Raw genomic sequence first — 26,873 nt, 5'->3', positions numbered from 1 at the left:
CAAATGTGTCCAAAGTTTCTTTGTAGCAAATGCTCCATAATCCAGGTAGCATTCTGATTGCTGCAATGGGGCGATCAGAACTGCATGCTTTTAGAAAGGCACATGGATATGATGGGAATAATGGAATATGGATTATGCGCAGACAGGTTAGAGTTGGTCTTGGCAACATCTTTGGCACAGATATTATTGACTGTAAGGCCTGTTCCTGTTCTGTACTGTTTTATGTTTAATATTTCAATTTATATTGGTGAATTGGACACTTAAACTCCATGATTTTCAACCCCTCATTTTAAAATCCAAAAATCTTGTAATTGAAATAAAACTTGATCATTAAACAATTTTGTAGTGAAAATATAATGTGTATCATCTTGATTAACTGAGTTTAAAATGTTGACTGTCCTGTGTTGTTTAGAAATATCCTGTGAGGTGAGTGAAAGTCAAACTACACCGCAACCCGAAGGGCCCACAGAGCAAGAGAGAATGCTGAAGGGGAATATAAAGCAACTGCAGGGGGAGAAGGAGCAATTGTACACTCAGTACCAGGCACAGGTGAGACGGATTCTCAATTGTAACAAATACATTTAATTCTATGCAGAGATTTGACATGTGCATTTCTGGTCACCCTATTACAGGAAGGCTGTGGAGACATCAGAGAGGGTGCAAAGGTTTGCCAGAATACTACCAAAATTAGTTCAATTCAGTTTAGTTTACTGTCACGTGTACCGAGGTACAGTGAAAAGCTTTTGTTGCATGCTAACCAGTCAGCGGAAAGACAATGTATGATTACAGTTGAGTCATTTACAGTGTATAGATACACGATAAGGGAATAACATTTAGAGGGCAAGGAGAGTGTTGACAGAAGGAATTGGTTTATTTAAAAAAAAGACAGTGCTGGTGTAACTCAGCCAGTTGGGCATTATCTCTGGAAAACATGGATAGACAGTGCCTTGGATCGGAACCCTTCCTTAGACTGGGTCCCAAACTGAAGCATCACCTATCCATGTTCTTCAGAGATGCCTCCTGATCTGCTGAGTCACTCCAGAGCTTTGTCTTTTCTTTAGCTATAGGAAGGGTTAAACAAACCTGGATTATTTTCTCTGGTGTTTCGGTAACCGAGGAGAGAACTGATAGAAGTATGTAAAATTATGAGAACTCTAGACAGGGTAGACAGTCGGAACCTTTTTCACTGGGTGGAAATGCCGAAGACTAGAGGGTATAAGTCTAAAGTGAGAGGAGCAAAGTTTAAAGGAGAAGTGCGGGGCAAGTTTTTTTTTTTAACGCAGTGTGGGTACCTGGACCGGACTGCAAGGGGTGGTGGTGGAGACAAATGTGACAATTGCCTTGAAGAGGCTTTTAGATAAGCACATGGAAATGTCGGGATATGGATCACGTGCAGTTAGAGGAGATTAGTTCAACCTGGCATCATGTTTGGCATGGACATTGTAGGCCAGAGGGCCTGTTCCTGTGCTGTACTGTTCTATGTTCTCTGTATGAAAAGTATAATACAGCTAATAGCCAGTCAGCACAGGTAAATAAATATAATTAAAGGGCAGATTGACATCCTGTTTCACAGTAAGTCCTCTGAGATTTAGTAATGAGGAATGACCTGGATATAGAACACAGAACAGTACAGTGACATTTCGGGTCAATTCACTTACTCAGAATCGTAAAAAGGATGAAGTCGTCTGAAGAAGTGTCCTGACCCGAAATGTTACCTATCCATGTCCTCCAGATATGCTACTGAACCTGCTGAGTTATTCCAGAATTTTGTGTTCTCTCACTTTCTTGATCTCCACTGAATTTTCCCCAGTAGATGTACTGTCCATTTGTAGTAATATTAAAGAGTGCTAATGTAATATTGACCAATTAGGATAGCATCGAAGCCATTCCTCTGCCACAATGCTTTTTAACTTTGTAATAATCAGAGCAAAATGAATGGAGAGTGTGGGAAGGAACTACCGATGCTGGTTTACACCGAAGATAGACACAAAATGCTGGAGTAACTCAGCGGGACAGGCAGCATCTATGGAGACAAGGGATGAGTGACATTTCAGGTCGAGATCCTTCTGGACTTTTGTAGTGAGATTGGGCAGGACGCTGAAACTGCCTGAGAAAACGGTGGAATATTATTACTGAGAAAGTACATGCTTGCTTCAAAGATTACATCTGCTTGTGCATCTTCAGGTGTGTGACAATGAGCAGCTGAGTCGTTTGAACCGGGAACAAGAAGAGAGGCTGCAGGAACTGGAACGGACGGTGGAACGCTACAATGATGATTCTGTGGACCGGAAGCAACTGCTGGAAAATATGCAGAGTGACAAATCTACGATAAGCAGGGCGCTTACACAGAATCGAGAGCTCAAGGAACAGCTGGCAGAACTTCAAAATGGATTTGTCAAACTTGTACGTATTACACCGCGACTTAAAGTAAAATCCCGTTTCCTTGATAATTCAGCATTTTGAATTTGTTTCAGTAGCCCTGAGGATATTCTCTTTGGGCTCAATATCCTGAAAGTTTAGCTTATATTGTAGATGTGATTAGTGGACACTTTCGACAAGTGTGAGATGCAATGGACTACAGATGCAGGGATCTTCAGCAAAAAAAAACATGGTGCTGGAAGGAACTCAGTGGATCAGGCAGCATCTGTGCAGAGAATGGACAGGCGACCTTTTGAGTCGGGACCCGTCTGAAGAAGGGCCCTGACCTGAAACATTGTCTGTCCATTCCGTCTGCAGATGTTGCCTGAACTGCACTTTGTGTTTTGCGAACTGCAAACTAGTTTCAGATTTGCACAGACACTAAAATGTTTTAAAATCTAATTTTACTGTAATATTCATCTTCTGTACGCGGAAAGGATTCAGTCTGAATAAATGCCAATCTGTTAGTTTTGCTTGTTGAGTATATTCATGCTGAAACTTATCTGGATGGACCTTAACTGTGTGGACCTGAAGGGAACCATGTGATGTGGCAGGACAAGAAAGTAAGGGCTAAAGTAATAGATTAACTATGGTCTTTTAAAATGGTGGAACAACTTGAAGCATTGCCGGATCCTATTGTGTTTATCTTGTATACAATTTAACTGTCTACAGACTAATGAGAATATGGAACTCACCAGCGCCTTGCAGTCAGAGCAGTATGTGAAGAAGGAGGTAGCTCGGAAGATTGGAGAGTTGCAAGAAGATGTGGGGGATTTGAAAGAAAAGGTATTGATTTCTCCCAAAGCACCAAAACTAAACTGCTTAATATTACCACAGTATGGTTCTTAACCTAATTGCAGTTTCATTTAAAGAATTACTAATGCCAGTGCTCATTAAGTACAAAAAACATGGATTGATTGATTGATAAAATGATACAGCATGGAAACATGCCCTCCGGGATCAAAAAGTGGGTGAAAAGTTCCATCCTTTCATTTAAAAAATGTGCATTATGATTGCCCTGAAAAAACTTTGTACCATTCCTATTTTGTTGCTGTAAATAGGATAATGTGAACTGGTGAATTCTGTATCATCAATTCATCAGTGAATGATGCAGTTAGCAACATGTAGCACAGTGGTGCAGCTGGTGGAGCTGCAGCCACCGCACAGCGCCAGAGACCCAGGTTCGATCCTGATCTCGGTTGCTAGCCCAGTGGAGTTTGCACGTTCTCTCTGTATCTGTTTGGGTTTCCCCGGTTTCCTCCCAAATCCCTAAGACGTGCATGTTTATAGGTTAAATGGCACTGTGAAATGGCCCCTCATGTGAAGGAAGTGGATGAGAAAGTGGGATAATATTTGATCAATGGGTGATCAATGGTTAGCGTGGACTGTGTGGGCCGAAGGGCCTGTTTCCTTGCTGTATCTTTCAAACATAGAAACATTGAAATTAGGTGCAGGAGTAGGCCATTCGGCCCTTCAAGCCTGCACCGCCATTCAATATGATCATGGCTGATCATCCAACTCAGTATCCCGTACCTGCCTTCTCTCCATACCCTTAGCCACAAGGGCCACATCTAACTCCCTCTTAAATATAGCGAACTGGCCTCAACTACCCTCTGTGGCAGAGAGTTCCAGAGATTCACCACTCTCTGTGTGGAAAAAGTTTTTCTCATCTCGGTTTTAAAGGATTTCCCACTTATCCTTAAGCTGTGACCCCTTGTCCTGGACTTCCCCAACAATCTTCCTGCATCTAGCCTGTCCAACCCCTTAAACAATCAAAAACATATGAAATGGGTGCCAGATTCTGTTTCCCATGGTCTCAAACTACCAGTTTTGCCAACGGTACATTTTTTATGTCCTGCCCTCAGATCTGTGTTGCTTAATCTGGCAGACTTGTCCAAATTACCTAATGCCCGCCAAGATTCCTTCGTCTTTAATAACTGGTATTCTTGTGCCACTTGTGTTCTCGCAGCTTGAGCTGAAGTCACAGGAAGCTCAGGCCTTGCTGGGCCAGAGGGATCAGTTCTACACTCATCTCCAGCAGTACACCGCAGCCTATCAGCAGCTGATGGCCGAGCGAGAGGAGCTGCAGAAGCAGAACCTGCTGCAGACGCATCTCATGGACCGGCTGCAGCATGATGAAGTACAAGGGAAAGTCCACATTGAATTGCACCAGAAAGACCTTATGGTAACAAAGGTGAGATTAATGCTTCGGTTGTGGACGCAATGCTTTTCCCCCCCATTTCAAACTAATCTTGATGTGGAAGTTTTATAAACGACATGGATCAGTGGGGGAGTTGTGTGTGGGGGGGGGGGGGGGGAAACGTGGGAGGCAGGGGAGCATGTGGGGGAGAATATAGATCACAAGCAGACAGATGAGATTTGTTTATCTTGACCTCCAGTTACTGTGCTGTTCCATGTTCTAAATCTATGTAAGAGAACTTCACCCAGCAGGAGTGCCAACTTGCCATGATTTTATGTCTCTTGGTTTGGAAGAATTGCCCCTATAATGCTATTTTTATTGTGCTTGATATTGTAGTGTATTACGATTTATTTTTTTCCCTCAAAGTAGCCAGTTTTTAAGCTTCTGCTTCTGTCATGCTCATAAAAGGTGAGGCCCTCTATCAACTGCCTAGTGGCCTTAGTTTATGAAACAAAAATTAAGGATTTGAGGAACAATTCCAAGTTGTCTCTTGAAGCAAACTAATTAAACCAAATAAATCTAATTCATCAAATGTAACTGATGCCTGGAGATTGCAAGAGACAGGTTACTTTCATACAGCATGGACACAGGTCATTTGGCCCAAGTAGTTCATGCTAACTAAGATGCCCCATCTAAGTCAATTTATCTGTGTTTGGCCCATATAGATGTTTCCTATCTATATATGTCCTAATGTATTTTAAATGTTATTGTACCTGCCTCATCCGCTTCCTTTGGCACCTGATTCCATATACCCACTGTGAAAAAGTTGCCCGTCAGGCTCCTATTACATTTTTTTCCCTCTGGTCTTAAACCTCTGGCCTCTAGTTCTTGATTTCTCTACCCTGATGGAAAAAGGTTCTGCACTCACCTTATCTATTCCCCTCATGATTTTATACACCACATTCAGGCCACCTGCGCTCCAAGGAAGAAGTATCTTTCAACCTAGTGACAGACTGAGGGGGATACAGAGGCTCTGATTTGGAATGTGTGTCATCATGACGCATGATGCTGCCTGTCCCGCTGAGTTACTCCAGCAATTTGTGTCTACCGATGACTCATGACAACGTGTCTCCCATCCACAGGAGCAATTGGATCAATTAAACAAGGAAAACAACGAACTGAAAGCACAGATCAGCATATTGACAGCAGAGTTGAATGAGATCAGCCCACAGCTTCGAGTTGAAGGTCTGGGAGTTTTTGTTTCAAGCTTTGTTTTAAAGCATTATTTACTCAAGTTTTATTTCTGTTTCACACTGATAAATTAAACTGCATATTCATCGAGATTCAAATTCTCCAACCAAAAAGTATCTTTTGGTTGGCAAGATGTGTAACAGGGGGCAAAATAATTCACGATTTCTGTAAATAATTGGGATGAAGACTCTGAAAGAACGGTTATTAAATTGGTGATGACACAATAGTAATAAATAATGGATAGCTGCTGCTGCCTGACCCGCTGAGTTCCTTCAGCACTTGCTCAAGGTTCCAGCTTGCATTATGTCTTTTACATATATTCTTTAACGTAATTAATTTTGATTGTCTTATAAGTCGACGTACAAACTTACAAGTGAAAGCCAAAATTCCAATAAACCCTACAAAGCAACTGTCGAATCTTTAGCCTTATTTGTTACATTTGGCATTATAATATTGTAGGATTTCCAGTCAAACGGCTGCAATGTGACAATGGCCAGGAAGATGGCGATGTCTACAAATTAATCCTAGCATGGATTATATCAAAGCGATAAGATTCTAACCGCCACCCTATTAATATTATGTGTGTTGAATGTCTCATTAAAACCATATTCTGGTTAGACAGCGTGTTTAAATCGCAGTTACTAATAAAAGCAAAAATAAGTATTGGAATTAATGGCACTGGGATGGATATGCCTATGTTGCTGGTCCTCTGTGTCCTCATCTGCAAGGATATTCAGGAAAACTGATTTCTGTTCAGAAATTACTATTATTTCTCTCTGATTCAGGACAAAAGGACAGTAATGTCAAATTCTAAAGGGCCTGTCACACTGTATGAGGTAATTCAAGAGTTCTCCCGACTTTTCCCCGATTCAAACTCGGAGAATGTCCGTAGGAGTTCGTGGATGTCTCGTAGCGGCTCGTACGAGTAAAAAGTAAAACATTTTTTCATCACGAGTATTATTTTACTCGTGGACATTTTTCACAGTGTTGAAAAAACGTCACGACTTTACCGGATTTCCCGAGTACCTACTGTTACTCGTACGAGCCGCTACGAGAAATCCACGAACTCCTACGTACCCGCTACGGACATTCTCTGAGTTCGAATCGGGAAAACCCGGGAGAACTCTTGAATTACCTCGTACAGTGGGACAGGCCCTTAAGTGTGAAGTAGACAGTATTCATATAAATCACACCGTGGGGTTCTAAATGGCTGGCTGGTTTAAGCTCAAATCTCTTGCAGAAGTTTATGAAGCAACTTATATAATGCTATGTTGTGCAATGATTCATGTGTGATTTTCACAACTTCCTACTGATATAAATATTCAACTTTCTGTCACTAGGTGATGGCGTGGAAAGTGATGGTATATTGTCAGATAGAATTCAGAGACCCCATATTATAATACCCGAAGAACTGGAAAATAAAGACGAAATGGTAAGATCCCTCCCTGTCTGCAGAATATAGGGAACTACATGCAAACATCTAGCAATTTCAGTCTAGAAAGGGACTTTTTTCTTGCATTATAGGCACTATATAAATGTTCATGTTTAAGAAGGAACTGCAGATGCTGGAAAATCGAAGGTAGACAAAAATGCTGGAGAAACTCAGCGGGTGAGGCACCATCTATGGAGCGAAGGAAATAGGCAACGTTTCAGGTCGAGACCCTTCTTCAGACTGATGTGAGAGTGGGGGCGGGAAGAAGAAAGGAAGAAGCGGAGACAGTGGGCTGAGGGAGAGCTTGGAAGGCGAGGAGAAAACAGGGACTACCTGAAATTGGAGGTCAATGTTCGTACTGCTGGGGTGTAAACTGCCCAAGCGAAATATGAGGTGCTGCTCCTCCAATTTACGGTGGGCCTCACTCTGGCCATGGAGGAGGCCCAGGACAGAAAGGTCGGATTCGGAATGGGAGGGGGAGTTGAAGTGCTGAGCCACCGAGAGATCAGGTTGGTTATTGCGAACCGAGCAGAGGTGTTGGGCGAAGCAATCGCCAAGCCTGCGCTTGGTCTCACCGATGTAGAGCAGCTGACACCTAGAACAGCCGATGCAGTAGATGAGGTTGAAGGAGGTGCAGGTGAACCTTCTGGTAAGGGTGCATACGTAGGCATAATGTGTATGCATGTGTGAATCTGTGTGGATGTGTCACAGTGTGTGCATGTGAGTGTATGAACAATTTTTATTTTTCTCACTTTTTTGCTGTTATTTTATTGTTATTTTTTATCTTGTACATTTGAGCTCCGCTCAGGCAGTGCGCCTAAATTTTGTTGTATGCACCACTACAATGACAATAAAGTGATAAAGATAAAGAAATGCGGCCTCACCAACGTCTTGTACAACATAATGTCCTAGTTTCTACACTCAATACCCTGACTGATGAAGCCTTCTTTGCCACCTTATCTAACTGTGATTTCCCAAAATGCAACAATTCACACATATCTGCATTGAACTTCATTAGCCATTCCTCAGCCCACTTGCCCAGCTGATCAAGATCGTGCTGTAATTTTTGATAGCCATCTTCATTGTCTCGATACTTTAGCGACATTTGCAAACTTACTGATCATGCCTTGCACATTCTTATCTAAATCATTGATATAAACCACAAACACCAATGTGCCTAGCACCGATCCCTGAGGCACACCACTAGTCACAGGCCTCCCGTCTGAAAAACAACCTTCCACCACCCTCTGCTTCCTTCCATGAAGATAATTCTGTATTGAAGCAGCTAGTTCTCCCTGGTTGCTCTGCACCTTCTCGAGCAGTCTCACATGCGGAATCTTATCAAAGGCCTTACTAAAGCCCATATAGACAATATTTACAACCTTCCCTTTGTAAACCTTCTTGGTTACCTCTTCAATAAACAGTCAAATTTATGAGACTATCCCTAATCAGCCTCTGTCTATCCAAATGCACATGTATCTTGTCCACAGCATCCTCTCCAGTATCTTAGAGATGTAGGCTTAGTGGTCTATAGTTTCCAGGCTTTTCCTTTTAACCTTTCGTTAAAAGAGGCACAACACTAGCCACCCTCTAGTCCACAGGCACCTCACCTGTGTCTAATGATGATTCATATATCTTCATCAGGGCTCCTGCAATTTCTTGTCTATTTTCCTACAGTGTTCCAGGGTATATCTGATCAGGCCTGGGAGACTTATATATGCTTTAGCATGTCCAGCACCTCCTCAACCGTAATACGGACTATTCACAAGACATCTCCATGAACTGTCCCAAGTCCCCCAGTCTTCATCTCTCCACAGTGGAGAAATACTCATTGAAAACCTTGCTCATCTCCTGTGGCTCCTTCTGAGGGGGGCCTATTCTCTTTCTAGTTACCTGCTTTCCCCTAATGTACTTAAGACAGTGCGATATTTCCATTAAAGCTGGATGAGACAAGGTACTTTATAGTTTATTTCTAGAGAGGGGAGGTGCTCACTGGCACTGGCTTAGAACTCCAGAAAGCCAGGTACAATCCTGACTTTAGGTATTATAAACTCGATGGCTTGAAAGTTCACCTATAGCCTAAGAAATATAAATATTAGGAAATGGAAGCACACATCAGACAGGGTGGATCTGAAAAAAAGAAAAAATCCAGATTGCCCTGTGCGAATAGGATAAAATAATCCTTGCATTTCACTGTGCATTAAAAAAGAACAACGTTTCAGATTAGTGCCTCAAACTGAATCACCTCAAGAAATGTTGCTATTTGCATTCTGGGTGCTCTGTGGAGTTGTCTGCTGAATGTCTACCAGTCTATATGCGTTTTAATTTCTCTTCCTGTACATTATAGCAGGGAGAATGACTAGTTACAGTAGATACATTTCAGCACATTTCTTAATTTAAAAAAAAAATAGTTGAAGGCTATGTGGGAGCAGGCCTTGATGTGGTTAATTGATCCAAAAGGGATCATTCTTGTTGGACCCAACAGCCCTTTCCTACACACTGGGGGGCAAATTGGAGGCCAATTAACTCACCAGCCTGCTCATCTTTGGGACGTGGGAGGACACTGGAGCACCTGGAGAAAACCCACGTGGTCACAGAGAGACAATACAAACTCCACATAGCACCCAAAGTTGGGATTGAACCCAGGTCTCTGGTGCTGTGAGGCAGCTGCTCTACTAGCTACGCCATTGTTTTGCCCCAAAAGTGAGTTGGAACCCTGACTAATAGTAAACCCGTGCAATAAGGTAAATGTATCCAGTGATGTGGTGCTTGTCATGGTTTTGTTTGTTCTTTGTCTGAAAGTCTTTTCCCTCTATTCATTGTTCAGGTTGATTTCCTGAAGTCAGCACTCAGCCAATTGCAGCAGGAAAGAGATCACCTTACTCTACAGTTCTTGGATCAGAAACAGCAGCACCAGATCCTTCTGCAACAAATGTCTGCCCTAACGCACAAGCACAAAGAGTCCAGAGGTAGCCACCTCATTATTTTTACCATAATGTACAGTCAATCTTTAGTTAACATTGAACTGATACTTTGAGTATAAACACTCGAGAAGTTATTAAGTTCCATTATCTTTCCAATTCCAATCCAGACAGATGACAATTATATAGAACAATACAAAATATAAAACATATCAGTCTCCAGAATGTTTTGGATGATTAAGGGTTTAAAATTGGGGAGATTAATTGGGCCAGCACGGTGGCACAGAGGTCGAGTTGCTGCCTTACAGCGCCAGAGACCCGGGTTCGATCCTGACTACGGGTGCTGGTCTGTGCGGAGTTTGTACATTCTCCCCGTGACCTGTGTGGGTTTTGTCCGGGTGCTCCGGTTTCCTCCCACATTCCAAAGACGTGCAGGTTTGTAACTTAATTGGCTTGATATTATTGTAAAATTGCCCCTAGTGTGTAGGTTAGTGCTAGTGTACAGGGATCGCTGTACAGGGGCGGCGTGGATTCGGTGGGTCGAAGGGCCTGTTTCCGCGCTGTATCTCTAAACTAAACTAATATTAAATGAAAACAAAGATGTCAGCATAATAATATAAGGATGCATCAGGAGACGCCCTTAACCAGAGCAGCTGCATCTTCAGTGAAAGGTGATTACAAATATTGCCAGGCTTTCCAATAGCCCTGCTTATAAATCATTATCGATTTCTGCAATGCAAAACCCAGACCACGCTAATTTCTTTCATAAATAGTGCTGTACTTGCTCCCTCACGAGCACAGCGACGTTTAATGAGTAATTGGGATATACATTGTACACTGTATTTTGCAACTGTTGCAGCAAAGTTCCATCGACACCGATCAGAAAGATTTTGCTGCCCCTGTGGCCAGATCATCATTGTAAATAGTAGTTTGTTTGCGCAATAACATTCCACCTTACTTAGTATTACTAAATTGTTTATTACCCCTGTATTCATTTTCATTTCACAATGTTCCTCTTCCTTTTCCAGAATCCGCATTTTTTCCCCAGACCTTATAATCCATACAAACTATTTCTTCTTCTCTGTGCACCTCCCTGATGTTTCCGACTTTTTATTCCAATATTTCCCAGCACAGACAGCTCTTGATCCTTGCCTTTCAGATTTCCTGGGCTAATTCTCTTTAGTTTTCTGCAGCTTCAAAGAACTGCAGATGCTGGTTTAATAATAAAATAGATGACACAAAGTGCTGGAGTAACTCGAGTCATGCAGCATCTCTGGAGAATGTGGATAGGTGACGTTTCGGTTTGGGTTCCTTCTCCCGAAATGTCACCTATCCTTTTCTCCAGAGATGTGGCTGGACCTGCTGAGTAATTTCAACACTTTGTACCTCGTTAGTTTTCTGCTCTAGCTGTCAAGTTCTGGGAGAGAATTCATGATCACACCAGACTGTAGAGTTTATAAATTGCTGCCCACGGTAAATTTGAACATTTCAGTCAGCAAAGTTGGAGGAGGTGGGGTTAGAAAAACATTGAGTCCATTGTTAAAAAAAAACAATGATTGTTTTCCACAGATCTTGCTGACAATATAATTTATAACCACTCAATTTCGGCAGCTTTATTGCAAATGCTGGTTTACTTGCACCTGACTTTAATGCACCATTTTCTAATTAATTCTTAAAAGATACGATTATTGTAAGGCTTGCAGATTATTTTTTAAACCTCTTCAGGTTGTATTGAGAAGTGGTTAAAGATGCATTAAGCCCATTCTATATTTGTAATGCATGTGATTAAGGGTTAATGCAGTTTTTTAAGGGAAAAGCAATCCAGTCTTTTTGTCCCTTTGATTGATCAGAATTGAAATGACAGAATGAGGTGCAAGGGGAAGTAGAGGGCAGTTTGAAAAGACCATGGGGAATGAGCTGAAATAGGCTTTACAAGAGCACTACAATAATGGCATCTATGCTGCAAAACGATCACACGGTGATCCTGCTCCTAAGGTTTAAAGGGAGAATGGGTAAGTAAATAGGTTGGGGAGTGAGATTATTCGTACATGGAGCCAACGTGGGCACAATGGGCTGAGTCGGCTCCTTCTAGGCTATGACCTTTGCGATTCTGAATAGTTTTTGGTGGAACTAGGATTTACTTTCACCACTTATGATTTTAAGTCTATTTTCATTTTGTCAGGATCTACGGAAGGAGTGAGTGACATAGACACAGACACAGTGCCAACGGAGGTACATGAGGCGTTGAAAACTGCTATGGACCAGCTGCAGGTTAGTGAATGTACATGTTATTTCCCTTTTCTTTGTCAGAACCTCCATGGATCTGCCTCTAACGGTGTTTTAAGACACACAAGAGACTGCAGATGCTGAAATCTGGAGCAAAAAACAAACTTATCGAGGAACTTCATGGGTCAGGTGGCCTCTGTGGAGATAAAAGGATGGCTTGAACTGTTTTACTTGTGCTGATTTGTATCTTGTCCCTTTAAGGATCTCTTTGTAGATGCACATTAAGTGTTTCTGTAGAACTAAGCACATTTCATATGCAAAACCTGTGTTTGCTCCACGTGCTTTCATTTGAAAACTGCGTAAACATTGGCCCACAATAGTGATGATGACAATCGAATTCACCTTTGTTTAAAAGGAACTGGAAAATCAACATTCCATCCAAGACTGCAACAAATTGCAGCCCAGGCCATCACAAAAACCAAAGGTACACAAAAATGCTGGAGAAACTCAGCGGGTGCAGCAGCATCTATGGAGCGAAGTAAATAGGCAACGTTTTGGGCTGAAACCCTTGAAACCTTTCTTCAAGAGGGTTCGGCCCGAAACGTTGCCTATTTCCTTCGCTCCATAGATGCTGCTGCACCTGCTGAATTTCTCCAGCATTTATGTGTACCTTCGATTTTCCAGCATCTGCAGTTCCTTCTTAAACACATCACAAAAACCAACTTCTATTGACTCTGTATATACGTCAAGCTGCCTCGGCAAGGCCAGCAGCATAATCACGGACGAGTCGCACCCTGGCCACTCCTTCTTCTCCCCTCTCCCATCAGGCAAAAAGTATAGAAGTGTGAAAGTGCCTACCTCCAGATTCAGGGACAGCTTCTTCCCAGCTGTCATCAGGCAACTGAATCATCCTACCACCACCAGAGAGCAGTGTTGAACTACTATCTACCTCTTTGGTGACCCTCGGACTATCTGCTGGCTTTACCTTCCACAACATTATTCCCTTATCATGTTTCTATACACTGTCACTGGCTTGATTATAATCATTTATTGTCTTTCTGCTGACTGGTCGGAATGCAACAAAAGCTTTTCACTGTACCTCAGTACACGTGGCAATAAACTAAACTAAACTGAACTGATTCAGAGGCTTTCTTCCTCCCATCTCTCGAATGTTTCCTTTGAGTGTGATTCTCAACCACGCCCAACTGGTGCCGTTTATTGGAGACAAAAATATTCTGGTTTGTTGTAGACAAAAAGCTTCTTCCTATAAGCTGTTTAAGGGCCTGACCGCCTAATTTAAATAATATTGTTTTTTAAACTAGTAATTGTGTAATAATAAAACACAAAATTTGGAAATCCAGTTTTTTAGTTTTTAGATATGCTGGTACACCATCATAAAAGTAGCTTATTAGGAGTTATGAACAAGCTTCACTAAAAGTTAACTTGGACATTATGATAATGCCGTTGTATAAAATGTCTACTCTGTTTCCAACACTGCAATAGTCTCAAAATTCAATTCAAAATAAGCTCCATTCAAAAGAGTTTAATTGGCCGTCACGTGCTTCAGGCTATCCCAAGCTCTTTAAAAGTACTATATAAATATAAATTCTTCCTTTCATAATATTGCAATGAAGGTTTCGGTTTATCATTGTCACATATACTGAGGTACATTGGAAAGCTTTGTTTTCCATGCTATCCAATTGGGTCAATTAAATCAAACTTGAGTACAATAGTAGAGCAAGGGGAAGATACAGAATGTAGCATATAGTTTCTCAGCCTTGTAGCTCATCAGTGTTGGCATGAAGCAGAAATGTATGATCAAGGCAGAGTGCTCATCTCCCCACCTTTTTTTGCAGATCTTTAGAGTTGGACAGTTGAGTCCCAAGCTGTCCCTGGTACGAACCACATGCCATTCACTTGAGGCTATCAAATTGAGTATGTCTACCTCAGCCATAGCATTTGGTCCAGTTAGTATGCAGCACAATCAACTGAATAATAGAGATTTTGAAATGTCTTTGATTGCTTCAAAAACAAAGTAATGCAAAGACAACCTTCACGTGTGTAATAACTTGAATGCAACAAGGTCTCACCAGGTAGCTCTCAGGGTATTAATAATATGACACTAAAACATCTAATCAGACAGATGACTAAAAGCATTGTCAAACTGAGAAGGGTTTACAGTGTGGCTTGCATAGGATCTTGCAGAGTACAGGCTATCTATCCAGCTGGCCTCTGCTAATCTCTGCACTTCACGAGAGTCAAAGGAAGAAAGGTGGGATACGTTAATTGACGATTAATTGACTTGATAAAATGTAAACATTGTCCAGTGCTGAGTGATACTCTATCTAGAGCATTTCAGCATACTACATCTAGATCTAGACCTAGGTTTATGTGTAGAATTCCAGGTTGCTTGTGACATGGGAGAATTGGTGCAGTAAGGTAAAGTATGGAATTGTAAGAGCATGCAGATCTTCCCCCAAGCCATCAGACTCTTGAATTCTGTGTAATGTGGCGCCACTATTGTCTATTTTATCTTTTTATCTATTTTATCTTTTTATCTATTTTATCCTTTTGTTATTTTTATGTTGCACGGGGAGCCAGATGCAACGAAATTTCGTTCAGACTTGCATCTATTGGTGTATTTCTGAATGACAATAAAGTCTTTGATTGATTGATTGATTGATCTTGGGATTAAGGGTAAGGTGGCAGCTACAGAAATGTTGGGACAAAGCCATGAAAAGATTGATAGCTGAGCATTGCCTTCAAAATAATTTTTGCATTACAATGTCTACAAGCTAGCAATTTGGAGCAATTCTTCAGAGCATTTTGTGCTTCTGAAAGTATCAAAAGACCTGTAGACCACTTACTTTGATTAGATACAGGGCTCTAGAAAGGGCCTTCATACCAGGCCCACTCCTTGGCCCTTTCCTTGCAATTTTCACTGAATTCTTTTTCTTGCCCATCCCACTCCTGTTGGAAGTAACATAAGTAACTGATAATGTGTAAAGGGTTTACTTCCTACAGAGCATTAATATTACTTCATTTTTGTGTCGATAGGTTCGATTCACATCCCTTATGCAGGAGAAGGTGGATCTGAAGGAGCGAGTGGAGGAGCTGGAACATCGCTGTGTTCAGTTGTCTGGAGAAACCGATACTATAGGTAACGTGAGAGAAATGTTTAAACCAATCCATTACTCTGCACTCTATCTTTTGAATATCTCTCCCAGGCCAATCAAGGGTGTTGCTGTTGAAATGTTCTTTTTAACTTAGCAACCAAACAAATTGTATTTTAACTTTTTAACGTTTTAAGTGGAAAATATTCAACGAGGCAGTCACTGTTGTAGTTACAAGGATTTGAATGGAAAAGTAAGCTTCAGTAAAAGCAGAGCTGATTAACATATTGCTGATGCCGTTTTTCAATTTATTTTCATTGGTTTGCAATCGTGGGCTGTTTTTGAACTATTTCATTCATTTATAGGTGGGTGACTATGGTATTATAACAGTAGTAATCCACAATATATGTAATGTCAGACCTTTCATTTGAGTAGTCAACTTCAGTAGCATCTGGGTCCTTAAAGGAGCTACTTTCTGAAAAATGCAGTCCCATTGAAGTTTGTATCAACTACCTGGATGTTTTTGTCTGTGTTATTAATATATCAAGATCCTCTCATGTACGAGAAGGAACTGCAGATGCTGTTTTTTTGTTGTTGTTGCATATCTTTCATTCATTTGTTCTATATCTCTCTTCATCACCATCTATAATCTCTTGTTTCCCTCTTCCCTAACTCTCAGTCTGAAGAAGGGTCTCGTCCAGAAACGTCACATATTATTTTTCTCCAGGGATGCTGTCTGGCCCGCTGGGTTACTCCAGCTTTTTGCGTCTATCTCCTCTCATGTACGCTTGTGTTCGCTCATTCTAATGTTCCTCTACACTCTATAATCCTTTGCACACTGCCTCTCTCTCCTTCCCTCATGTGTGCATACTCATTGCCTGCTCCCACTTGCTCACCCAACACCCTCCAATCGATGTCTGCCTACTCCTCTCCACTTCACACTGTGGATGTCTGCCTACTCCTCTCCACTTCACACTGTTTGAGATGTATTGGAACGCAAGGCCAGATAGCATGATATATTGTTGTTGTTTTAATTGCAGTTTAACAATCCAATTTTATATTGTCCATATTATTTAAATGCTACAATATTGTAGCATTTAGAAAAAACAGCACAGAGAATGACAGTCCAACCACACACTTGTGTCATATCCATGAAAGTGTCTTCATACTGGGTCCCTCCTTTGCCCTTACCCCAGAACTCTGCTAATTTAAACTTTTTTTTCCTCCCCCCACCCACCCACATCTTTTGAATGTAAGTGCTAATGTGTATAACGTTTATTTCACACAGAAACATTTTTTGGTTTAGTTTATTGGCATGTGCACAGAGTTACAGTGAAAAGCTTTTTGTTGCGTGCTAACCAGTCAGTGGATAGACTATGCATGATTACAATCGAACCGCCCACCTGATATAAGGAATAGCATTTAGCACATGACAACGTCCAGTAAAGTCCAATTAAAGATAGTCCAACGGTCTCCCTTGAGGTAGATATTAGCTAAGGACTGCTCCCTAGTTGTTGATACGACTCTTCAGGTGCCTGTTAACAGCAGGGAAGAAACAGTTTTTGATTTTGAATTTGATTTTGACTTTTTTCTTTGTCTTTTAGGCGAGTATATTGCACTTTACCAGAGTCAGAGAGCCATTCTTAAACAGAGGCACACGGAAAAAGAAGAGTACATCAACAGACTGGCCCAGGACAAGGAGGAAATGAAGGTAGCTGCAGTTCCGAAAATGATGAATGCATGTTGTCAATTCTGTTAATAAATTGTGGTTAATTCTGTCACTCCCTTGAATACTATTGATGCTTTCTGAATTCTTAAAAATGATGTCTTTGATATCTCTTTGATATCTCCTTCAACTGATTGCTTTTAAGATATTTAATTAAGTAACAAATTGCCTTGATTAAGTACCAGCAGCATGGTAGTGCAACTGGTAGAGCTGCAGCCTCACCGTGCTGGAGACCCTGGTTCAATCCTGACCTCGGATGCTGACTGTGGGGAGTTTGCACGTTCTTCCTGTGACCGCTGGGTTTTCCCCAGGGGCTCTGGTTTCCTCGCACATCCCAAAGACCTGCGGGTTGGTGGGTTAATTGGCTTCTGTAAAATGCCGCCTGTATGTGGGCGAGGAGTAGAATCTGAGGGGAATTGATGAGAATGTGGGTAGAATAAATGTAGGATTAGTGTAGCGGGTTCGTTGATGCTTTTCACATACTCAGTGGTCCTCATGGCCTGTTTGGTACTGTATGACTCTAACTCTAAAATCTGGTCGGGAGAATAAAGAAGAGGATGGCAATTTTAGGACTGTATTTTGAGAGCTAGGTTAATGTCATTGGGTCTCGCTGTTATGAACTGTGTGGAATAACTTGGCACACTGCGTTATATTGCAAGTGAGATGGTGTCCAGAAATCCCCATTTCAATCGGAAATCTGTGGTTGCAATCACAGACATGTTGCCGTTTGTACCAAGAAACACAAATGGTCAAGCCAGCACAGAAACGGATTCTAAATTTGACTAATTGACTAAAAGTGAATGAAGTTGATAATTAGTGTGGTGGAATTGTAGGATGATTTTTGAAGGACATTTAAAAATAACGCTGATGCAATTGGCTATCTGACCCAGATCTGTAAGATTGCTGGTCTTTCTGTCCACTACATTTTCACACAGAGAGCATTAAGGATATGGAATGGAACAAGCTTCCAGAGTAGGTAATTGAGGCAGGTACAATAACAACATTTAAAATACATTTGGACAAGTTCAAGATTCAAGATTCAAGATACATTTAATTGTCACATGTGCCAGATGGCACAGTGAAATGAAATTCCCATACAGCCATACAATAAAAATAAAGAACACAACACACTATAGAATTTGACATAAAACATCCCCAGGGGTTCTGGTTTCCTCGCACATCCCATGTTCATGGACAGGAAATATTTAGAGGGATACGGGCCAAACATGGGCAAATGGGATGCCGCGTTTAGATGGGGTGTCTTAATCAGCATGAAAATACTTGAGCTGAAAGGCCTGTTTCCATGCCGCATGGAAGTCTTCCCAGACCCCTTCTAAGACTTAATGTCATATTCTCTTTTTTCCCCCCCCCCTCATCACCACATTAATTTTAAACTCAAATAATTTACCAGGTCAGGGTACATCGGAAGCCTTGGCATTTAGGAAACTACATTTGCAATTTAGTCGGGACAAATAAATCAAATCAGAATAGTTTTATTTTTATGTGACTTCTCAATTAACCTTTGTATTTGACCAAACTGGCCATAGAAAATCCTAATTTTAAAGCGTTCAATCGATAATCCAGCCATACCTTCAATCTAACTGTAAAGCCATTCCAGAATAGTTATTACCAGTGGGGTTTTTTTGTGATGGTAAGCACCTGTAAGGCCTACCAGCATTCTCCAATACTAAAAAGATTAGTATTATTATTTTTCCATCCAAGTCAGAAGGGTGTTTATTAATTATGAATCTTTTTCTACGAAATAACTATTACTGAGTTCATTCTTCAAAAGTGGTTACATTCACAAGGGAAGTGTAGGAAAGTTCTGCAGAGGCTGGTTTAAACAGAACATAGACACAAAATGCTGGAGTAACTCAGTGGGATAGGCAGTCTGAAGAAGGGTCTCGAGCCGAAACAGCACCCATTCCTTCTATCGAGAGATGCTGCCTGTCCCGCTGAGTTACTCCAGCAATTTGGGTCCACAAGGGAAGTAAAACTTGGTTGGGCATCAGAAAGGTGCATCAGACCCATTTTCCTTAAAACATAAATGCATTTATTATCTAATAATAATAATAATAATAAATTTTATTTATGGGCGCCTTTCAAGAGTCTCAAGGACACCTTACAAAAATTGAGCATGTAGAGGAAAAACATGTAAGGGGAATGAAATAAATAGTAGAGACATGACTAGTACACAAAGTAAAGACAGAATTCAATACAAAACACAGTATGAGGCAATTAATGCACAGATGAAAAGGGACGGGGACGTGGGGCTAAGGATAGGCAGAGGTGAAGAGATGGGTCTTGATGCGGGACTGGAAGATGGTGAGGGACACGGAATTGCGGATCAGTTGGGGGAGGGAGTTCCAGAGCCTGGGAGCTGCCCTGGAGAAGGCTCTGTCCCCAAAACTGCGGAGGTTGGACTTGTGGATGGAGAGGAGACCGGCTGATGTGGATCTGAGGGACCGTGAGGGTTGGTAGGGGGAGAGGAGGTCAATGAGATATGGGGGTGCCAGATGGTGGAGGGCTTTGTAGGTGAGGATCAGGATTTTGCAGGTGATCCGGTGGGAGATGGGAAGCCAGTGAAGTTGTTTGAGGACTGGTGATGTGATGCCAGGATTTGGTATGGGTGATGAGTCGGGCGGCTGCGTTCTGGACCAGTTGGAGTCGGTTGATGTAGGTGGAGCTGATGCCAAGGAGAAGTGAGTTGCAATAGTCCAGTCGGGAGGAGATGAAGGCATGGATGAGTCTTTCAGCAGCGGGCGGTGTGAGAGAGGGTCTGAGTTTGGCGATGTTGCGGAGATGAAAGAAGGAGGTTTTAATGACATGGCGGATGTGAGGCTCAAGGGAGAGGGTGGAATCAAAGATCACGCCAAGGTTGAGGGCCTTGGGAGATGGGGAGACAGTGGTGCCGTCGATGGTGAGAGTGGGGTTATTGATTTTGCTGAGTGTGGCTTTGGAGCCTATGAGGAGGAATTCTGTCTTATCGCTGTTGAGTTTGAGGAAATTATGTTGCATCCAGGTTTTTATAGCTGACAAACAGGAGTTGATATGGGAGAGGGGGGGTTTGTGGGGGGATTTGGTGCCAAGGTAAATTTGGGTGTCATCAGCGTAACAGTGGAAGTCCAGATTGAAGTGGCGGAGTATCTGACCAAGGGGGAGGATGTAGATGATGAAGAGGAGAGGGCCGAGTACGGAGCCTTGGGGAACGCCTTGAGTGACTGCGGCTGTAGCAGAGGTGTGGTTGTGGAGAGAGATGAAGTGGGATCTGTTGGAAAGGTAGGAACGGAGCCAGCTGAGTGCAGAGCCTTCAATGCCGAGGTCTTTGAGTCTGGTGAGCAGGATGTTATGGTTCACTGTATCGAAGGCTGCGCTCAGGTCGAGGAGGATGAGGATGTTAAGGGAACCAGTGTCAGCAGAGGTGAGGAGGTCGTTGAGGACTTTGAGGAGAGCAGTTTCTGTGCTATGGAGGGGGCGAAAGCCAGATTGGAGGGGTTCAAGTAGGTTATACGCAAGGAGGTGGGAATGAAGTTGCGATGCAACGATACGCTCCAGGGTTTTTGAAAGAAAGGGGAGGTTTGAGATTGGGCGGTAGTTAATGAGAGAGGAGGGATCAAGACCAGGTTTCTTTAAGATTGGTGTAACGGCAGCAGTTTTGAAAGCGGAGGGGACAATTCCTTGGGACAATGAAGAGTTGAAGAGATTAGTGAGGTAGGGGCAGAGAACGGGGAGGCAGGACTTCAACAGGGGAGTGGGGAGAGGGTCGAGGGAGCAGGTAGTGGGTTTGGAAGAGCTGATGAGTTTGGAGATTTCAATAGGGGTGACCAGGTCAAACTGGGAGAGGAAGCAGTGTGGAGGAGGGGTAAGGAGGTCAGTGGAGATGTTGAAAGGAGGGGCCTTGGTAGGTGGTGGAGTAGATGCTGGGGAGTCGGGTACAGGGGATAAAGATTGATAGATGGTGCTGATTTTATCAGCGAAAAAGTGGAGGAATGAGTTGCAGAGATCCGGAGTAGAGGTAGGGAGAGTGTTGGCTCGAGGCTTGAGGAGGTTGCCCACTGTGAAGAAGAGGGTTCTGTGGTTTAGGCAGGGATCGGTGAATATGGTTTAGGCAGGGATTGGTGAATAAGCGCCTTGAGTATTAGAAAGGCGCTATATAAATCCCATCCATTATTATTATTATTATTAATATGGAGGAGAGGTAGGCAGATTTTGCAGCAATGAGAGCATCTTTGTAGTCAGTGAGGTGGAGTTTGTAAGCTTCAAGGTGGACTGTGAATTGATGTTAAACTTACACTGTTATACAAAAAAATGGAAAATGATTTATTGAGATCTGTGCAGTTTTTAAATCTAGCTGTTATTACTTTTGTAGATGAAGCTGGCAGAATTGCAGCAACTGGTGCTGAGGTTGGTGGGAGAAAGGAACGAATGGCACAGTAAATACATCAGCTCCACGAAACTGTCAACGTACCCACTGGCAGATGAATCGCTACACCAGGATTTACTGGATGAAGACTTGGAGAAAACTTCCCCACGTACAGAAGGTCTGTACCAGCTTGACTGCAGTGATTGAAGCATTCCTGGGAAATTAGTCTGCAGCAATCAAAAACAAAATGGCTGGAGGAACTCAACAGCATCTGGGGGGGGAATGGATAGACGATGTTTTAGGTTGGGACTATTCGCAGGTCTGGGTCTGAGGAAGGGTCCAGTTTGAAGAAGGGTGGAAACCTGGCCTGAAACGCCATCTGCCAATTCCTCCCACAGATGCTGCCTGACCTGCTGAGTTCATCCGGCACTCTGTTTAGTTTAGTTTAGAGATGCAGCATGGAATCGGGCCCTTCGATCGATCACCCATTCACACTAGTTCTATGTTATCTCACTTTCGCATCCGCTCCCCACACACCAGGGGTGATTTACAGAGGCCAATTAACCTACAAACTGCACGTCTTAGGGGTGGGTGGAAATCGGAGCACCCGGAGGAACCACATGTGGTCACAGGGAGAATGTGGAAACTCCACACAGATGGCAGCCGATGACAGGTTGCAACCTGGGTCTCTGGCGCTGTAAGGCAGCAGCTGTAGCAGCTGCGCCACCCTGTTTTTTGTGTGGCATATTAACAACAAGTCTTTTCTCCCTAACAAAAGAAACATGCTTGAGGGAGAGCAGCTGAGGCTAATCTGATTAATTCTATTTATGGCAAGTTTGTTGTGTGAGAGGAGATTAAAGGGCTTGTCCCACTTGGCGATTTTATCGGTGACTGTCGGTATCATTGACTGACGTATCAGGTCACCAAAAAATTCGCGGCGTGATGACGTATGACGCGCAATGTTTTGTCGCAACATTTATTTTTTTGCCGCTGGATTTAGAAAATTTCAAAATCTTTTGGCTACACTGATAGGACGCCGGCAGTCGTTGAAAAAATCGCAAAGTGGGACAGGCCCTTTAGCAGACTGCACCTCTACTTTCTAGAGTTAGAAGAATGCGAGGTGATCTCGTTGAAACATACAAAGTTTGAAGGAGAATGTCAAGATAGATGCAGGAACAATGATTCCAGTGGCTGGGGTGTCTAGAATCCGGGGTTACAGTCCCAAACTCAGGATGATCTCGATTTCCCCTTTAAATAAAGCAACAACATTAGCTACTCTCCAGTCATCTGGGATCTTGTCTATGGCTAGAGAAGATGCAACCATCTTCTTCAAATATCCATTTAATGGCATAATCCTTAACAACTGATGGATTTTGGGTTGCAAATTCATAGTTCCCTGAAACTTGGCACACGAGTAGATAGAGTGGGAAAGAAGACATATTGTATGTTTGCTTTCATAGGTCGAGGCATTTAGTTTGAGAGTCAGGAAGTCATCATGCAGCTCTGCGGGACATTGGTTAGGCCGCATTTGGAGTATTGCGTGCATTTCTGGTCTCCCCGTTACATGAAGGATGTGGAAGGATAGCATGTGGACATGAAGGGAGTGGAGGAATATGGATTATGCGCAGATAGATAAAATATGATCTTGGCATTATGTTCTGCACAGACATTGTAGGCAGAAGGGCCTGTTCCTGTGCTGCACTGGTCTATGTTCTACAATTATCACAGTCGCCACTTTACATGTTCCACTCATAGTCATTTGATATTTTTTGTCTCAGACGTCATGTAATGTGTTAAGTCAGGGGTAGATGGTACTTTTGGAGCAAAATTGAGTACTAAAGATCTGTCCTGTTTACTGTGGAATATCAAGTTAATGCCTCTACACTGAGTTGTCAGCTGTGATTCTGTGACGAATAAGATGGTTAGGGTGGGAATGGGCAGTGAGGTGTTAAGCTACAGGGAAGAATTTAGAATTGATAGAACCTAAGCTTACAAAACTTTGGCTTGAATATTTTGATTTGTTTCTTATTTCCCCCCACCCTCCTCCACAGAACTACAAGACGTCAGCTTGGCAGATGATGTCGAATCTCGAGCAGTTTCACTGAGCGCTCAGTCCTCCAGCACAGTCCCTGTTCCAAAAGAAAACCTGCCCACCGAGGACTACACTACTAGACAGATCATGCAACTCCTTGAAGAGATCCAGAACCCACAGGCCAGACAAAACGCATCCCTGAACTATTCCACCAGCATACCATTCTTTTACCGGCCTGATGAACACGGGGAAGTGAAAATCACAATCATCTAGAGATGCATTTGAGCAAACAAAATGTGGGGTTTATTTGCGTGGGATAGATTTGTAAATTGGTGGAGATTAAAACAAATAAGATAAGCATGTCAAAATCTGATTTATAAAGGTGGAATGCAAGAAATGAGACCAGAATTCTCAAGAGCAACAGTGTTAATCTCACTATCTCTAATGGCACATCCAAAAATTGCTATAATTCTATTCTGAGTTAATACATTTCAGTTAACAGTTGCAATGAGACCCTATGAACATAATCATTTAAGTTACAAAATTTAAAATTCCCACTCCTATAATTCTCTTCTCCTTGCACCTCTCTACCATTTTCCAAAGATACTTATAATAATCAAAGAAGAGTTGTCCCAAGCAGCCATTTGACTGTTTGCAGTTTTCCTTAAAACTCTTTGGAAATTGGTACATTTCTTGACAACGGGAAGGTGATGGGGATATTGAAAATGTAATAACTCTGAAATAGATTTGTGTGGCCATTTTATATGTTAATAATTTAGAAAAAAAAGTATTTTTTTAAGCTGCCGAAAAGAATAGTACTTTTTACTTTAGGAATGCATTTTGTAAAACTATCCCTGTGGCTTGTAGCTAAAAGCATTGTGATATATGTGGAATACATCCCATCCAAACCAAAGGCTGGCAGGTTTGATTTTGCTATTGGCCGTTAGGTTATATCAGCTGGAGAAGCCACCACAGTAGCTGCACGGACCTCCTTGTACCTCATGAGGGAGGGGAGGGAAATATAATCAGCCAGGATTGGTTCTTTGATACCTACCCGCGGCTGTGGCTACCAGTGGTCGAGCAACCGGCTTGTCCTCCAGATCATATTGTCCCTTGACCCTCATCGTCCAGTCTCGTATATGAAGAATGCAGCAGCTGATGAGGTTTTAGAGACTTGTATCACCATTGAACCACCGGATGGGGAGGGGAAGGATGATATTATTGGGGTAAAATAAATGCATTTCTAAAGAAGGCATTGAGTTGAAGGAGAGAGAAATAACACAAACTTTATTGGGCAGAGCTTAAAGCTCTGTTTTCCTTTTGACTGTACATCTGCTGTCTATAACGATGAGTGCACCACAAAAACAGTTTCTATTCTTTGGCCTGCAGTTTTCATTCATGCTGCAGGTTTTTGGGGAAAGAGCATCCAAGTTCAGTAAGGTAGCACGGGTGTTACTGATGTGCCTGAACAAGCAGTGCGAGTTGCGGAAGAACGTACAACAATTAGTGTGTACTGACAATGTTTCTTATCAACGGGACAAAACACTACATAATTCTCTGCATCGTGTGAAACATTCACACAAAAACACCTTTCCCTCCAGGATGACGAATGTGTTCACTTCAACCATGCAGTTGGCACCATTGCCAAATACCTCAACAGCAACTGCTGCTTGCTAACCGGAGCTTCTGTTTGAGCAGGTGAAATCTTTGCTGCTATCCCTTTTTTACTGCACCTCTTAACTTGCCAATGTTTAGTTTTCTTCATGCTTGACTGAATCATCTGTGAGGAAAATGTTATCCTGCAGTTTTTCTCTAGCTCTGGTTTTAATGAGGTGTAGACTAGTGAATGTAATACAAATGAGGAGAATCTACAGGGCACACACTAAGCCTCGGTGACAGTGGGTGATGCCTTTTAATGGAATGTGCCCACCAACAAATACAGAAAACAAGAAATTCTGCATACTCTGGAGCAGCTGGGAGTTCTAATTTTAATGCAGGATATACTTTTATTCCCTGAATGTTAGATTCCCTACTGTCCCATAGTGGTTTATATTCAATGATTCACTGTCTGGTCCCATTTCACCCTATCAGCTGATAAAGTATTTGGAGAATGGATGCACTTGGACTGTGGTGATACAACTGGTTACCCGTACGTGAGCAGAGTGTGGTGATGTGATTAGTGCTCTATGCATGGACAGATTGTGAAGTGTGGCTGTGAATGAGTGGAGTGTAACGTGCCATGGTTACTTGCCCCATACATGGGCACATGGTGAAGATGGATGCATCTGGTGGTATCGTTTCAGGAGGTTTAAATATTACTGAAGGAGGTAAAATATGGATTTTCTTCTCTTTAATGTTTGTTCATGTTTTGGGAGGTGGGAAATGTGGCTGAAAGAAGGTGACTTGATGTTGATGGGCAGGGAAGAGAGATTGTGTGCCAATTTAAATCCATGGTTTGGTGAAAATATTGTCTATCCAAAGTATCCCAACAGACTGAGGCAGTGGTGGGCTTGTGGGCGTGCCACTACAGAGGTTGACCCTACTCCTTTTGTTTAAAACTGCATGAACAATTCTGGAGACACAAGGAACTGCAGATGCTGGAATCTTGCAAAGTGCTGGAGTAACTCGGCGTGACTCCCTGACTCACTCCGGCACTTTGTGATCTACCCCGAAATAATTCTGCAGGTGCTTTATGCTGATTCCCCAAACTCTCTGGGTTTTCTACATCATGTGAAAGTGTAATCCCTGAGCCAGTGATGGAATACCATCTCTTCTGTATACTACATTGAATCCAGTTCACTGGTGATCAGAGCACTGGCTACATTTTGAATATCCTTAAAATTAGGAAGATTAAAATGAGATTCCGTTCTCCTTAAGACAGGGTTGAAAACTTGATCCTTCATTTGCCAGCTGATTAGTTTGTAATTTTCACGTTACACAGCTGAATTCCTGTTTCATTTTCTTGGAGCACAGCAGTTAAAGTAACAGTGGCGAGCTGTGGCTTTATCAGCTCATAGTACCCAGAGGAGGTTGGGGGGGGGGGGGGGTGGGGGGGGGGGGGGGGTGGGGGGGAGCTGCTTTTGGCTCACTGTTACTAAGCAAGAGGGGTGGAAAGGCAAAAAGGTGTCATGCTTCAACATGTTTCTGGGACATAGTTAAGTTCAGAATTGCCATACTGTATAAAACAAAACCTGAAGACAAAAATCAATACAAAGCCTTGCACTGCAAGGTACAAATAATTCTGTAAATAG

General features: G+C 42.4%; 1 protein-coding gene across 3 annotated transcripts in view; it reads left to right on the top strand.

Moving 5' to 3' along the window:
- golga2 (golgin A2) overlaps positions 1-26,661 on the top strand; it is a 75,251-nt gene extending 48,590 nt beyond the window's left edge. For all 3 annotated transcript variants that reach the window (XM_033048726.1, XM_033048724.1, XM_033048723.1), the window contains 12 exons: positions 413-549; positions 2,185-2,403; positions 3,091-3,204; positions 4,388-4,612; positions 5,701-5,803; positions 7,150-7,241; positions 10,069-10,210; positions 12,345-12,433; positions 15,446-15,548; positions 17,106-17,212; positions 21,597-21,768; positions 23,642-26,661. In XM_033048726.1, coding sequence (XP_032904617.1) covers positions 413-549; positions 2,185-2,403; positions 3,091-3,204; positions 4,388-4,612; positions 5,701-5,803; positions 7,150-7,241; positions 10,069-10,210; positions 12,345-12,433; positions 15,446-15,548; positions 17,106-17,212; positions 21,597-21,768; positions 23,642-23,895 — 1,757 coding nt within the window. In that variant the 3' untranslated portion in view covers positions 23,896-26,661. The remainder of the gene's footprint in view (positions 1-412; positions 550-2,184; positions 2,404-3,090; positions 3,205-4,387; positions 4,613-5,700; positions 5,804-7,149; positions 7,242-10,068; positions 10,211-12,344; positions 12,434-15,445; positions 15,549-17,105; positions 17,213-21,596; positions 21,769-23,641) is intronic.
- The last annotated feature ends 212 nt before the right edge of the window (positions 26,662-26,873 follow it).

Source organism: Amblyraja radiata, chromosome 32 (genome assembly GCF_010909765.2).
Source record: "Amblyraja radiata isolate CabotCenter1 chromosome 32, sAmbRad1.1.pri, whole genome shotgun sequence".
Classification (NCBI taxonomy): Eukaryota; Metazoa; Chordata; class Chondrichthyes; order Rajiformes; family Rajidae; genus Amblyraja; species Amblyraja radiata.
Note: the sequence above shows the minus strand (reverse complement) of the source record. Positions and strands in the feature narration are given on the sequence as shown.